This window comes from Cynara cardunculus (assembly GCF_001531365.2).
Source record: "Cynara cardunculus var. scolymus isolate 2C chromosome LG 12, CcrdV1, whole genome shotgun sequence".
Lineage (NCBI taxonomy): Eukaryota > Viridiplantae > Streptophyta > Magnoliopsida > Asterales > Asteraceae > Cynara > Cynara cardunculus.
The window spans coordinates 7,377,027-7,391,724 of NC_037539.1; the positions used below are offsets into that span (position 1 = coordinate 7,377,027).

At 29.5% G+C, this 14,698-nt stretch overlaps 1 protein-coding gene across 1 annotated transcript; it reads left to right on the forward strand.

The window, feature by feature from the left end:
- The first annotated feature begins 1,379 nt into the window (after positions 1–1,379).
- On the forward strand, positions 1,380–6,273 carry LOC112522847 (ent-kaur-16-ene synthase, chloroplastic-like). Its single transcript, XM_025132162.1, has 14 exons — positions 1,380–1,470; positions 1,628–1,665; positions 1,765–2,056; positions 2,217–2,397; positions 2,557–2,765; positions 2,864–2,984; positions 3,065–3,162; positions 3,379–3,545; positions 3,620–3,732; positions 3,829–3,927; positions 4,019–4,234; positions 4,332–4,473; positions 5,644–5,889; positions 5,965–6,273. The coding sequence occupies exons 1-14, from the start codon at positions 1,380–1,382 to the stop codon at positions 6,271–6,273; spliced, it is 2,322 nt and encodes a 773-aa protein (XP_024987930.1).
- Positions 6,274–14,698: the final 8,425 nt, after the last annotated feature.

A 14,698-nucleotide genomic window follows, 5' to 3' on the forward strand; every position in this document is an offset into this window, starting at 1 on the left:
CCCCTCCCCCTTCTTGTTGAGTCTCAAGCATCATACACTTGTATACTTATGTAACAAGGATCCAAAGAAGTTGTTTTAGAATGACGTACGGTCACATACTATTATGTTTGAATCTAGCAAGTAGATGTTTCAAAAAGAAGTTCACAGGACCATGTGGAACACCTACTTCACTATGTCAACACCTGTTTCGGAAAGATGTTCCTAGGACCATGAAGGTCATAACCACAATGAGAACACTTGTTTCACCACGTGAACGTACATCATCTCTTCATCGCCATTGACTTTCACCATTCATCCCAATATAAAAGCATGTTTCACTGTGTGAACATGAAAAGCATGATAAATCAATGAAGTTTCTCGATTAATTTTTTAGAACTTCAAAATGTTGTACGTAAATTATAGTAATTTGTGAAAAATGAACTAATTTTAAGAATTTGTATAGAAAATGTTTAATGAGTTGTTTTAAAAGTTTTATCAATTGTTTCATAATACTGTAAAAATAATTAATTACATGTTATAGTTATTATGTTTTTTAACAACAAATAGTATAATAAAAAATAACAAATTATTATTATACTGAAGATATATTTTAATACGTGATTGGATTTTAGATTAAAAAAAATGACGCTGATAAAAATATAAAATGGTAATTTTGTAAGTGTGAAGATTGGAGATGGTTCGTAGTGAGAGCTCGTTATTAAACACTTGGGGACCGTTTACTGAACGTTTACCCAATAAGCGTTTATCATGTCATTTTCTTTACTAGATGAACATGACAAGAGCTGATAAAAACGATAGATGTTCAAATTGGTCGGACCATCACATCGGTCGAATCAAGTTAAATCAAATCCCTCTAACTCTATTACTTAGTTTTCAAACAAAAAAGGTTTTTTTTCCTTTTTTAATCATGAACCAAACCAATATAAAAAATAAATCAAACAACCGTGACATTTAAAATCTAAAAAGAAAGTTTTTTTATTAATAAATAAATTACTTGGTTATTTATCATTAATTTATAAAGAAAAATAATTAATAAGTCAATTTTGTCCTAATTTTTTAACGGTCCATGACTATGTGTTTATGCATTTTGGATGTTTTCTAGTGTCTCTTTTCAACATTGCTCCTCTTAAATGTTTATGTAGAGCTTATAAAAAGAGGGTGTAGAGCATCATTTTTGAAAACTTCAGTCTTAAACCCCAAACCCCCTCTTCAAAAAATATTTATAGATTTTTTCAGTCTTTTTTAACTGTATACAGTTTTTATAATTCTTCTTTCAGATACATCTTCATCCTCTTAATAACTTCTCCGGTAATGATTAAGAGGGTTAAAACTATATTTTTCTAATCTCAATGAAAATTACGCAAAGCCCATCGAGTATCATGGTGGTCTCTTTGTCGAGTAGAGGACCTCGGCTGTGGGTGGTTGATTGTTGCAGGGATCATAGGCGTAATCCGTTAGTTTTTCGCATATGTAAGTTAAGTAGATTTTAAATTACGGTTTTAAATAAATTGAATGGTTGGTTTTTTATTCATTAATGAAATAACATCATTTTAAATCTATAACATCGTTTATTATTTGTTTGCGAGTCTTTATTTCCTGGCTTAATTCAGATTCTGTGTTTGAGCAGCTTCTTCGCATGCTGCACAAGCTAAACCTAATGTTCAGGTATATATGTCTGGCTGCATTCAGTTGCACTTCAAATAATTAAGAAATGGATTTAATTATATATAATTTTACCTTAATTCAAACTGTTTGTATATGCAGACACTTGATATGACCAAAGAACGAATCAAGAAACTGCTGAGCAATGTGGAACTTTCTGTATCTTCATATGACACAGCCTGGGTAGCCATGGTTCCTTCTCCAAACTCTCCCAATTCCCCTTGTTTCCCTCAATGTCTGAACTGGGTGATGGATAATCAGCTTAAGGATGGTTCATGGGGTCTTCATCATCATCATCATCATCCCCCATTACTTAAAGATTCTCTTTCTTCAACATTAGCATCTATTCTTGCATTAAAACGATGGAATCTCGGGGAACACCAAATTAACAAGGGTATAGTCTATACATGGCTCTTTGTATGTAGGAGTCCCACATCTGCTTAGTATATGTTTGGAATCTCTTTGATCTGATCCTTAGAAGTTCTTTTGAACGGTAGTCTAACGGGATTCCACGTATTCTGACCGTGTCAATAAATGATCAAATCTTGTTGCAGGTCTATGTTTTATCGAGTCAAATTTTGCTTCAGCCACTGACGAGAATCAACCATCTCCGATTGGTTTTGATATTAGTTTTCCTCATATGCTCGAGTATGCCAAAGAATTGAACATAAGTCTCCCGTTAAACCAAACAGATTTGAGTGTGATGATACATCAGAGAGAATTGGAGCTCAGACGGTATGTTTTTTTTTACCATCAATATATATATATATATATATATATATATATATATATATATATCCGCTCTATATCCCTCATGAACACTATGCGTGAAACACACACATACATGTAATGAAAATAATGATCAAGAAATCTTTATGTGTTATCATCACTTAGATGTTGTTCAAGGCAGAAGGAAGCGTACCTCGCATATATTTCAGAAGGACTCGGAAATTACCATGATTGGAACATGGTGAAGACATATCAGATGAAGAACGGTTCTCTTTTCAATTCGCCTTCAGCAACAGCAGCTGCTCTTATTCATCATCAAAATGCTGGCTGTCTTGATTATCTAACTTCACTTGTGAATAAGTTTGGGAATGCAGGTACTCATTTTATATTCATCCATATGATCCTGTGCATGAGTCCTACGTTTTTCTAACAAATGTAAGTGGTCTTATGTGGTGAATCATGAATGACACAGTCCCGACAGTTTACCCTCACGATTTATATGTTCGACTTCACATGGTTGACACACTTGAAAGATTAGGAATCGCACGGCATTTCAGGACGGAAATCCAAAATGTTTTAGATGAAACATACAGGTAATGTTGCATTACGTTAACTAGTTAGAAATTCACGAATTTTGCAAGCTGGAAATATGACATTCATCACAAAAAATTAGATACTGGGTGCAAAGGGATGAACAAATATTCATGGACGTTGTCACTTGTGCTCTAGCCTTTCGGATATTAAGGACCAACGGGTATGAAGTCTCCTCAGGTATATATATTTTTCAAACAAAAAGTCATATAAACTTATTACAACATTTTTAGATATGATACACAAGTGTTTGGTTGTGTAAACTTAAATCCTATAAAGTAGTCTATTAGGACACTCAGACGTTCTTGGTGTCCTATGAATTGGATCTTGTTGTAGTGAGTTCCCCCAAAATTTCTGATTTTCTTAGCTTCATCACTTGGTTAATTTGTGGCATAGATCCATTAACTGAATCTACAAAAAGGGGGGACTACATGAATTTACTTGAAGAGCCTTTCAAAGACATACATGCAGCTCTTGAAGTGTATCATGCATCACAGATTATGCATCAAGAAGAGTTGTCTTCAATCCCTTCAAACAGTCTCAATAAATTCATTCACAAACAGGTATTCTAATTTCAACTGACATGTAGTTATGATCAGTAAACACTTCCATTTATCTGAATCGATTATTGATTCAGGTGGGCGTCACGCTTAAGTTCCCCTTCAACGCTGGTTTAGAACGCATGTCCACTAGAAGAAATATAGAGCATTACAAAGTGGAAGATGCAAGAATCTTGAAAACGACTTATCGGTTAGGTTTTGATTGTAAATCTTAAACAAGAAACACTTGTCACATGTAGATTTTACTACTTTAGATATCTGAATACTTAAGTCTATATATTATCAGTTCACCAAACATTAGCAACGAAGATTACATAAGGTTGGCTGTGGAAGATTACAATGCATGCCAATCTATTTACCGCGAGGAACTGAAAGGTCTTGAAAGGTGTGTATTCGAAACCAGCGTTGTGTTTTAAGTTTTAACTCGCATCCTTGAAAGATTTGTGTTTCGACTGCATCCCTCTTTATGTGAGCAGGTGGGTGGTGGAGAATAGATTGGACAAGCTCAAGTTTGCAAGGCAGAAGACAGCCTACTGTTACTTTTCTGCTGCTTCAACACTTCCTTCGCCTGAACTATCGGATGCCCGTATTTCATGGGCCAAAAATAGCATTCTTGTTGGGATGATTGATGACTTCTTTGATGTTGGAGGGTCTATGGATGAATTGCTGAACCTGATTCAGTCAGTTGAAAAGTATATCATCCTTATATATACTGTTTAGATAATGTTGATCCATAGTTATAATGAATATCTTGTTGATCAGGGTTTGATCTGTTATTATCGACTGCAGATGGAATGTAGATGTTGATGATGCTTGTTGTTCAGAGGAAGTTCGGATTATATTTTTAGCGCTGAAGGATACAGTTTATTGGATTGATGAGAAAGCTTCAAAACGGCAAGCACGAAATATAACAAGTCATCTAATAGAAATTGTAAGATGAAATCCTTCCTAGCATCTTTGGGGGTGAACTCACTCTCCGGTCGCTACAACAAAATTGGGTTTATAGGACACCCACAATCTTTAAGTATTCCAATAGACCAATTTATAGGACTGAGTTTATAGGAACAAAAAACAAAGTGTCATATCTAAAGGTGTTGTAATAAGTTTATATGACGTTTTTAGGCGTCTTAACAAGTTTTTAGAACATTTTTAATACAAAGTGTCGCATTAGCGACTTTATAGGACACTTTTGAGAAAGTGTCCTACAAACTCAATTTTTTTATAGGACATTTGTTTTTAATAGGACAGTTTTTCAAATAGTATCTTATAAAGTTGCTAATAGTACGCTTTATATTAAAAGTGTCCTAAAAATATTATTACGATATCAAAAAACGTCATATAAACTTATTACAACGCCTTTAGATATGACACTTTGTTTTTTTGGTCCTATAAACTAAGTCCTATAAAAATGTCTATTGGGACACTTAGAAATTGGGGGTGTCCAATAAACCCGATTTTGTTGTAGTGACTTTTTGCTCCATAAGCGACTTCCAACACGAGTTGGGCAAGTCGCATCATATGTTAGTATGTATTCTTGCTATATATTTGGGTAAATGTTACATCTCGGTACATCTCATCCTCCTCAAACCCTACTTTCCAGTAGAATTTACTGGGTTTGCTTTCAAAACACAATAAAACCACACATTTCTTGGATGTTCTCACTACAACAAATTAAAATTGGTTTTATAGGACACCTAAAAATGTCTAAATGTCCTAATAAAATTACTTTACAGGACTTAGAAACCAAAAAACGTTTTATCTAAAAGTGTTACAATAGGTTTATAAGACATTTTCAAGCGTTTTAACAAGTTTTTAGAACGTTTCTAAAATAAAGTGTTATATTAGCTATTTTATACGACACTATCTGAAAGTGTCCTATAAAAAGAGGGATTTATAGAACATTTCTCAAAGTTTGTTAAAACACCTAAAAGCGTTGATAACCTATTGTAACACTTTTAGATATGACGCTTTACAGTTTGGTCTTATGAACTCATGTTTAAATATTTTAAGCGTCCTATAAATTTAATCTTGTTGCAGTCTGTGTTGGATGTATTCCACTTTAAAAAAAGACAGTATTCATTAATTCTTTTTGTTTCGATAGTGGTTGGATGTGTTGAAGAGTATGTTAAGAGAGGCAATATGGACGATAGATGGTCGGGTACCGACAATAAACGAGTATATGGAAAACGGTTATGTATCACTTGCATTGGGCCCGATTGTACTCCCGGTTCTTTACTTTATCGGTCCAAGATTGTCAGAGGAAATTGTTCGGAGCTCCGAATATCACAAGCTATTTAAATTAATGAGCACCGAGGGTCGCCTTTTGAACGATATCCGAGGCTACAAGGTAGATAAATGTTTTTCGACTTCAAGATGTCAAAAATTTACTATTAAATCTAAATGGTTTGTGTTAAAAATGCAGAGAGAACTGAAAGCGGGCAAATTAAACGCTGTAACGTTACACATGCGTCATGCCAAGTGCGGTCTTGTGGAAGAAAAGGTCGTCGAGGAGATAAAGATTTTGATCGAAGATCAAAGGAGAGAATTGATGAGATTAGTTTTGCAAACGAAAGGAAGCATTGTTCCCAAAGCTTGCAAAGATACGTTTTGGAACATGTCGAACGTGTTGAATCTATTTTATGCAAAGAATGATGGGTTCACCAGAAATGACATCCTTGATATTGTCCAACAAATCATCTATGAACCGGTATCCCACCCGTTGATGCGCTGAAAGATGAGATGTACGTAGACTGACTTATGCCTCGAGGAGTAAAGCAGTTGTTTCAGTGAAGACATTCATTTCGTGTAAATCGCGTTGCTACTGAAAGTTATATAGATGTGCTTTTTGTAGCCTCTTTTCCGATGGATTGGCATGTTTATTTTGTTTCAGATTCTTCTTTCAACATTTGGAAATTACGCTAAATTCTTTTCACTATTCTTTCGAAGGATTATAATTTATTTAACCACTTACTACGTCATGTTGTGATGTTATTTTAGGTTTATGATGCTTAATGTCAAAATTCGAAATTTCAAAATTGTCAATTTACAACCCTTACCCTTAGGTGAGGTTTGTCTTTTAAGAGGTGATGAAGTCTGATTTTACTTTTGATTTTTAAGAGGTGATGCTGAAGTCTGAAATTTGAATTAGTCAGACTATTTGTTTTTACGTCTGAAATCTGAATCAGTCAGACTGTTTGTTTTTACGTCAGAAGTCTGAAATCTGAATCAATTCATTTCAATTAAATTCAACTGAAATATCCATTTATTTTGAACACATTAAAAAATTCAACTGAAATACGTTAATTGATTCAACACACAATAGAAAACACGAATAAAATCTTAATGTGGTTCTTTTTAATGTGAATGAAACAATTCTTATATATTGGTTTTTATAAATATTCCTAAAATAATAAGAATGATTCCTAATACATTCCAAGTCGATTGGTATTATGAACAAAAAAGGAAAGAGAGGGAGGGGGTTTTCTCGCTTTTTGGCATAATGGGCCCCAGTGGGCTTGCATGACGGGACATTAGCTTGGTGGATAGAGCACGTTCTTGATAATTGCATTGTTGTGCATGGGCTGTGAGTAGAGATGGCCAAAAATTGGTCTCAAATAAAGCCTAAATCAATCCCAGTCCCAAACACTATTCCTGTAACCGATCCCGGTCAAAGAAGGGTGGTCTGGCTAAGGTACTTTGTAACCAGTTATGAGAACCGGTCCCAGCTCTGGCCCAAACTGGTCCTATGTTTTTTTTTAGATTCGATTTTTTACATATTTTTTTTGACTTTTTTAAAGAATACAAAAATGTTATTTTAATACACTTGAAAATATGTAATTAAGTCGATCAAATACACTTACAAAGTACGTTTTATTATAATTTTTAAATTTGTTTTCAATCAAATACATGAATTATAGCAATAATTGTAAACGTTTTTTGTGTTTGTGAATTGGTATTTTCTCCACATACACCATATGACTTATATACAGTGTATGGAGGGTAAACGGAACAAAAAACGGTCATATGGACGTTGGGCAACGACTATAAAAGGCTACTTTTTGAAAAATTAGGTCGGACCAGACCTTTTTTTTTTGACAAAAACTGTAGCCAGTCCTTAACCGTTGGTCTTAAATGTCCACCAAAAATGTTAAATTCTAGAAGGAAAAAAATCGTAAATTTGTTAAACCAGTTTTAGGTTATATGGCTATTTTGTGATATATTTATACTATATTATAAAGTATTTGACAAAAACTCTTAAAAATTATTTTTTATGCATTAAGTATTGTTTATTGATGCATATTACTTAAAATTCAAGATTACAAGTAAATTATTCATATGTACAACTTATCAAAACTCCATGTTTGAATTCGTGTAACTAACTACAGATAAACATAATCAAATACTGGATAGATATCTCATTTTATATATAAAAAATTAAAATGTATTTAGTATAATTATTGAATTCTAACAAAATACTAAATATTATCTTATAAAAGAATTATATTATTAAACAAAAAATAGAATTAAATTATAATAAAAAAATAGAATTAAAAACATTACACAAAAAAACAAGAACTTTTAAATATTTAATTTGATACTAAAATCGATAGATTTTCTTTTTCAAAATTTTATGAAACCTTCAAAATTATATTTTATTCAAAAATGTATTATAACATCGATGGAGACAAAATAAAAATGAAACATTAAAATCGAGATGTATCTCACTTTATTACACAAGTATCCTTATAATGTTAATAAATCGACTATTTAAAGAATTTTATTGCAAAAAACTGACCATTTTGTCTGGGCTGTCCCTCAACCATAATACCATATATACCTAGCAGGCCCACTGCTGATTCTTTCCCTTGAGCCCAATAAAACAGTGGATAAGCCCAGCAACACAAGACCAGTATGTTTAACAAATAAGCGTATCAGATGTCTGTTACCTTACCGGATGAATATGGTAGAAATTGGAAATCTTATCCGATAATAAGTATGGCAAGAACGGGAATCTTACTCAATAAGTGAGAAAGGTTAGTATTTATAGGGTAAAAATATTTATCAACAATTTATTTTGATGACCGAAAATGTTACCTTGCGGACTTGGTTTTGGATTTTTTTTATACTTTGACCCCTCCACAAATTGAGGAGGTGCCACTTGTGGGCCTAGTGATATTTTTGAATTATTAGAAGAGAAATGACTAAGAAACAAATTTAAAATCTAAAAATGATTATTTTAATTAATTTCCCGGTAATAATTTGGTTTGTTACTTTTCATTTACAACAATTCTCACAAATTACAATTTTGGAACCTTAGTTTAAATATATGTAATCTTATTTTAAAGAAATTTTTTATTTAAAGAATTCGTTTTTTTAAATAATATTTTAAATAATTATAATTTTCATTAAAATCACATGTAATTCACAGTTAATTAAAAAAATTTAAAATATTATTCTAATTATGTGTAATTTGAAATTTGAAAACCAATTATTCAAATTAAAAATTAAAAAAGAAAAATAATAAAAACAGAATCATATATAATATGTAGCAAAACATATTTAAATTATATACAATCTTATGTACTTCAAAAGATAATGTATGTTTTACACATATCGTATGTGATATGTACCAAAACATATTTAAAATGTGATTGTTTTTTAAGGGGAAAAAACGTTGTTTGATTGTGGATATCACGTGTGGTTTTGATGAAAATTGTGATTCTTAAATAAACTACTTCAACAAAAATAAATATTTTAAATGAAAAACTAAATCACACTTATTTTAAATGTCAAACAGATAAAAATTACTGACACGCCACACTTTTGTATGAGAGCATCTCCTGATAATTGCTAATATGCACATTTTTGTTTCACTTTCACCAACCAGATTCTCTAAAGTTAAGAATCAAAATTGAAAATCTCAGAAAAATTATATTTAACACCAACAACTATTCTATTTTTGAAGATTATAACATTAAATTTATATTATTAAAATATCTCATGCATTTAGTAACAGGTTTTGAAATGTCAAGAACTTATTTGTTCCAAAAAATTATGCAAGAACTTAATCATTCCAAACATTAAAATGAATTTGATTTTTTTAGACTTTTCCTTACTATTATAGATGTTTAAGTGTTTTTTAGTGTAGGGTTAGAATTGATTTATCTTTGTGTTCATTGGACAATCATTTTTAGTGTTTTATTTTAGTCCACACCAAAAACATAAAATTTAGATGTCAATAAAGTATATATATATATATATATATATATATATATATATATATATTCTCTGATAAACATTTGATTTCAAGAATTTTCATTGATAAAAAAAATAAAAAAATTATTTTTATATAGTTCTTCAAATTTTGAAAATTGCACCATCTTTCTTTTACTTTCTTCATTTTATAGAATATTTTGAAGAATCTGTTAGAGATGCTTCTAACTCATTTTTAACAAATCTTCCAAACCGGAGAAACGAGGATTTTAGGGATTTTTTACTAATCTGGCTTTAACAGGTTTTTCAAAACTTTATGTAGATTAGAAAAATAGGAGAGATTATTCTTCAAATTTGGTAAACTTTTTAAAAATAACGAGTAATGAGATAAAAATAGTTTTATTATTATTTTAACTAATTAAAATCACTGAAATTAAATGTGTCAAATGAGAATTTAAATGTATTAATTATTTTAATGATGTAATTAATTAATATTATAATCTTTATATTGTTGAAATTAAGTATAATATTTTTCAAGTTTTAATTTATTTATTTTTTAAAATTGAAAACTTTATTAAAAATGCTCTTAGACACTCCCATTAGGCGATCATCATAAATGCTCTTTGTGTTGGGTGTGTCCTTTTAAAAATGAGAGATTTTTATTATATTATTATTACTTGTATATTTATTATATTATTAAAAGTGATATTTTTTTTATTTGTTAATTTTTAGTGTATTGTTGTTAATACTTTCTATTATATCATATAAATAATACTTATTTATATATCTTTATTATTTAATATTTTTACTATCATTGTTTTCATATTTTTATTTATTCTTATTACTATTATTGTACTATAATACTTTTTCTTTATTTTTCATAATCTATTTCAAGAATATCTTTTTTCTATAAATAAAGATACGAAATAAATGATAATAAAAAATAACCTAATTTTATATTTAAAAGTTAGATAAAAATGTTGAGTTATTATCTGAATTTTTTAAAGTTTAAAAAAATAGACTATTCTCTGAATTTGGAAGTTATAGAATATATTCTAAAATGAAATATGAAAATCTTATTATATTGATTTTTAAAGTTTTTATTTATTTAATTTATCTATACTATATTATAAAGCATTTGACAAAAACTCTTAAAAGCCATTTTTTATGTGTAAAATACTGTTTATTAATGCATATTACTTAAAAACTCAATATTGCAAGTAGATTATATGCAAGTACAACTTATTAAAGTTCTATATCTGAATTCGTGTAACTAACTGCATATAAACATAATCAAATACATGATAAACATCTCATTTTAAATACAAAAAATTTAAAATATAATTAGGATTATCATTAAAACATATAAAGAATGAAACATTTTAAAAAATTTAATGAAACATTTTGAAAACTGAATATTTTTAATTTAATGAACGTTTTTCATGTATAAAACGTTTCGAAATATTAATATATTAATTTCATCAGTGAAATTGTGTTCATGGTCACTGTTGAACATGACATTTGTTTACTCAAAGTACATATATATTTTTTCAATGAAACGAACACATATTTCATATTCTACTGTTTTTACAATTAATATTTTAATAAGTATAATTTAATAAAATAATAAAAAAATATTAATGATAAAAAATTATATTAAGAAAAAAGATTTACCTCATTCCATATGAAACGTTTTCATTAATACATTTCCATAATTAACATTAGTTATTAGGATATACCTAATTCATTGTCGGGGATTTGACAAATTTGCCTTTTTATAATTAAAAATTAAACTTTTATTTTTTTTCTTTTTTTCCTAATATAAACTCATTTAATATTGATCATTGATGAAAAAAAAATGGATGGATGAGATTGATTTATAAAGTTTTCACAAATAAAAATGGTTTGCAATTGATCACTTCTCTCTCTTTATGGATATATGTAACCAAGTATGAATTGTAATAATTGATAATTTTTAAATAATTACACATAATATGAATGAACACAAGGTTTATCAACAATACATATCTTAATTTATTCTTTCAAATAACTAAAATTGACTCAAATATATAATTAAAACCATTTTTCAAAATTTCCTTATTTATAAACAAAATTTTCCTTATAAAAACATTTTTTAATTATATTGCATTTTTGGTCGCCCAATTTATGGAATTATAATAATAATATAAACGTAATTGATTTGATTAATAATTAATTAGTAATTTACAATTAATTATGTATAATTAATAATAACTTGCAATTAATATTAATTAATAACATTTAACAATTATGAAGGATATAATCGAAAGAAAGTATCCAAGAGGTTATTGAAACATTACTGTAAATAATATTTCAATAAGCTAATTGATTCAAACTCTTCTTTTTTCAATAATTTAAAGTAAAAAAATCACTATGGTATACATTTTGCTTTAAAAATGGTCCTTAACACTAATACCATTTAGATACGACCGTTAAATAAGAGACATTTTGATTTGTTTATTCAATTTCTCAATTTTATTTTTAAATATTATATTATATTATATTACATTATTATATATCATATTTTTTTATATATATACACACACTCCTCACCACCCATTTACACCATCTCTAGCCTTCCATCTCTCAACCTCCCACCCCCCTTTCACGATTCTCTCGCCCAACAAAAATCCCTGAGTTCACCTTACCCCGTTGATTGCAATTCATTTGCAATCGCTCGTGAGAGTAGGAAATAAGCGAACGGAAAATGCTTGTGGTATTCGATCGGTGAAAATCTTTTTTCTAGGTATGATCTTTTTGTTTATTCTCTTCCGAAACCTTAAGTTTTCGGATGTTCAATGATTTTATAAAACTTTTCATAGTAGTAGGATAGTATATTTGTAATTCCTTTATTCCCCACATATTCATTCACAACACGAAAATACTTGCCGAATAAATATAAACTAGAAGAAAGCTATCTTGTTCAATCTGGCTCCAATATTAAATTCAAGGGTTGAATCTGGAACGGAAAGCAAACCATTTTCCATTCCAGACTCAACTTTTGTAGCATCATGTGTATTCGCTTGAGTTTCCAAGGTTTCTTCGTGATACTTATGTTAGGAACCCATCTCTCAACCGCAGGTTCTGATCAACATAAGAACCAATAAGAAAACCTTGGAAATTGAAGAGAATATATATGGTGCTGCAAAAGTTGATTCAGGAATGGAAAATGGCTTGTTTGCCGTTTTAGATCCAATGATTTGAATGTTGGAGCCATATTGAACAAGATACCTTTCTTTTGGTTTATATCTATTAGGCAAGTACTTACGTATTGTGAATGATTTTTTGAGGAATAAAGGAATTCCAAATATACTACCTTACTACCATGGAAAGTTCTATAGAACCACTGAACACCACCGGAAACGATCAAGGTTTAGGAAGAGGGGAAATAAGAAGATCGTACTTAGCAAAAAGATTTTCACTGATTCTTAGTGTGTGTGTGTGTGTGTATATATATATATATATATATATATAGCGAAGTTGTTTGTGCTATAGCCCTTTAGTAGGTTTGTTTACAAGCAATGGTGGGTGTAAATGTATGATGAACTTAAATATGTGATTTCAATTATATGGTAGAAGCCTCATTGATTTTCTCATCAAAGTTGACATGTATAGTGGTGGTGTTGAGCATTAAGATTCATTTAGAAACCACCATATTATGGTATTATTGTTGGAGCTAAACATGGCAATGAGAATTATGCATAAACTATGGTTTTACTATATATGTTGTTATGGTTATGAGGCAATTTCACCGTGAATTATCATCTTGTTATAGCAGGAGGACGTGGAACGCATGGGGATAGCGATAGAGGATTTAACAAGAGTCAGTCAGTTCCTAATGCTCTTGCGTGTTAAAGATATTTAACATGTTTGAAAAGAAAGACAGACAAAAGCAACCACAGATGCTTTGATGAAGAATAACCCCATGAAAGGGAAACCGGTAAAAAGGAAAAGGGAAGGAAATAGATAAGATGTTAAATTTAGTTGTAAAGATTTGTTTGATATGATTAAGGTTTAAGAACTTGTGCTCTTGTTTTTATTCTCCTTTGTATTGTAGGGGAGATTTTTGTTTGGTGAGGATTGGGGAGGTTGAAAGTTGTATGTGGTGATGTTATTATGATTCATAGTTGATTTTCTATTTCTTGTTTCCATGGCACTATCAAAATTCATATGTATTTACTTCATTTTTTATTCATTACAATTTTTGGTCCATGTCATCTGTATAAATACCGAAAATTGGAAGATTTTATGAAATCAACCAGAAAACCAAATAAGTTTCCTTGAGCAATGAAATTCAGCTAAAAACATGTGGATGTACAAATGGACATGGTTGTATTTGAAATATACCTTATATATCATTAATTTCATCATCGATGACTTAGATAAATTGAAACTATTTATGTTAAGCAATTTAATCAATTAATAAAGATTATACTAAATATTTCTTGAATGAAACCATCATTTTATTTGATGGTTTCACTATTGAGATAAGTTTGGATGAAATCAATATTTGATGAAACCATCAGTTCATTGGACGGTTTCACTACTGAAATGGATTCATTTGACTGTTTCATTATTGACGAAAACAATAATAATAAAAATGCTTCATCACTCCAAAAATAAATGGTCAGGAAAATAATAATAATTATTTTTCTATAAATAAACGGTTACATTAATTAAAATCCTAAATAAACGGTTTATTGGGATAATTGCTAACTTCAAATTGACAGAATAACATAATTAAAAAATTGAAAAAAAAAGAATTATATAATTTGTTTCATTTAAGGTATGCAAATAATCCTCCCCCATCTTACTATATATACATGTAAGTTATAAAATATATTATGAAATAATTCTACATTATTATATATTAATATAATATAAATAAGTATAGAGATATGTTA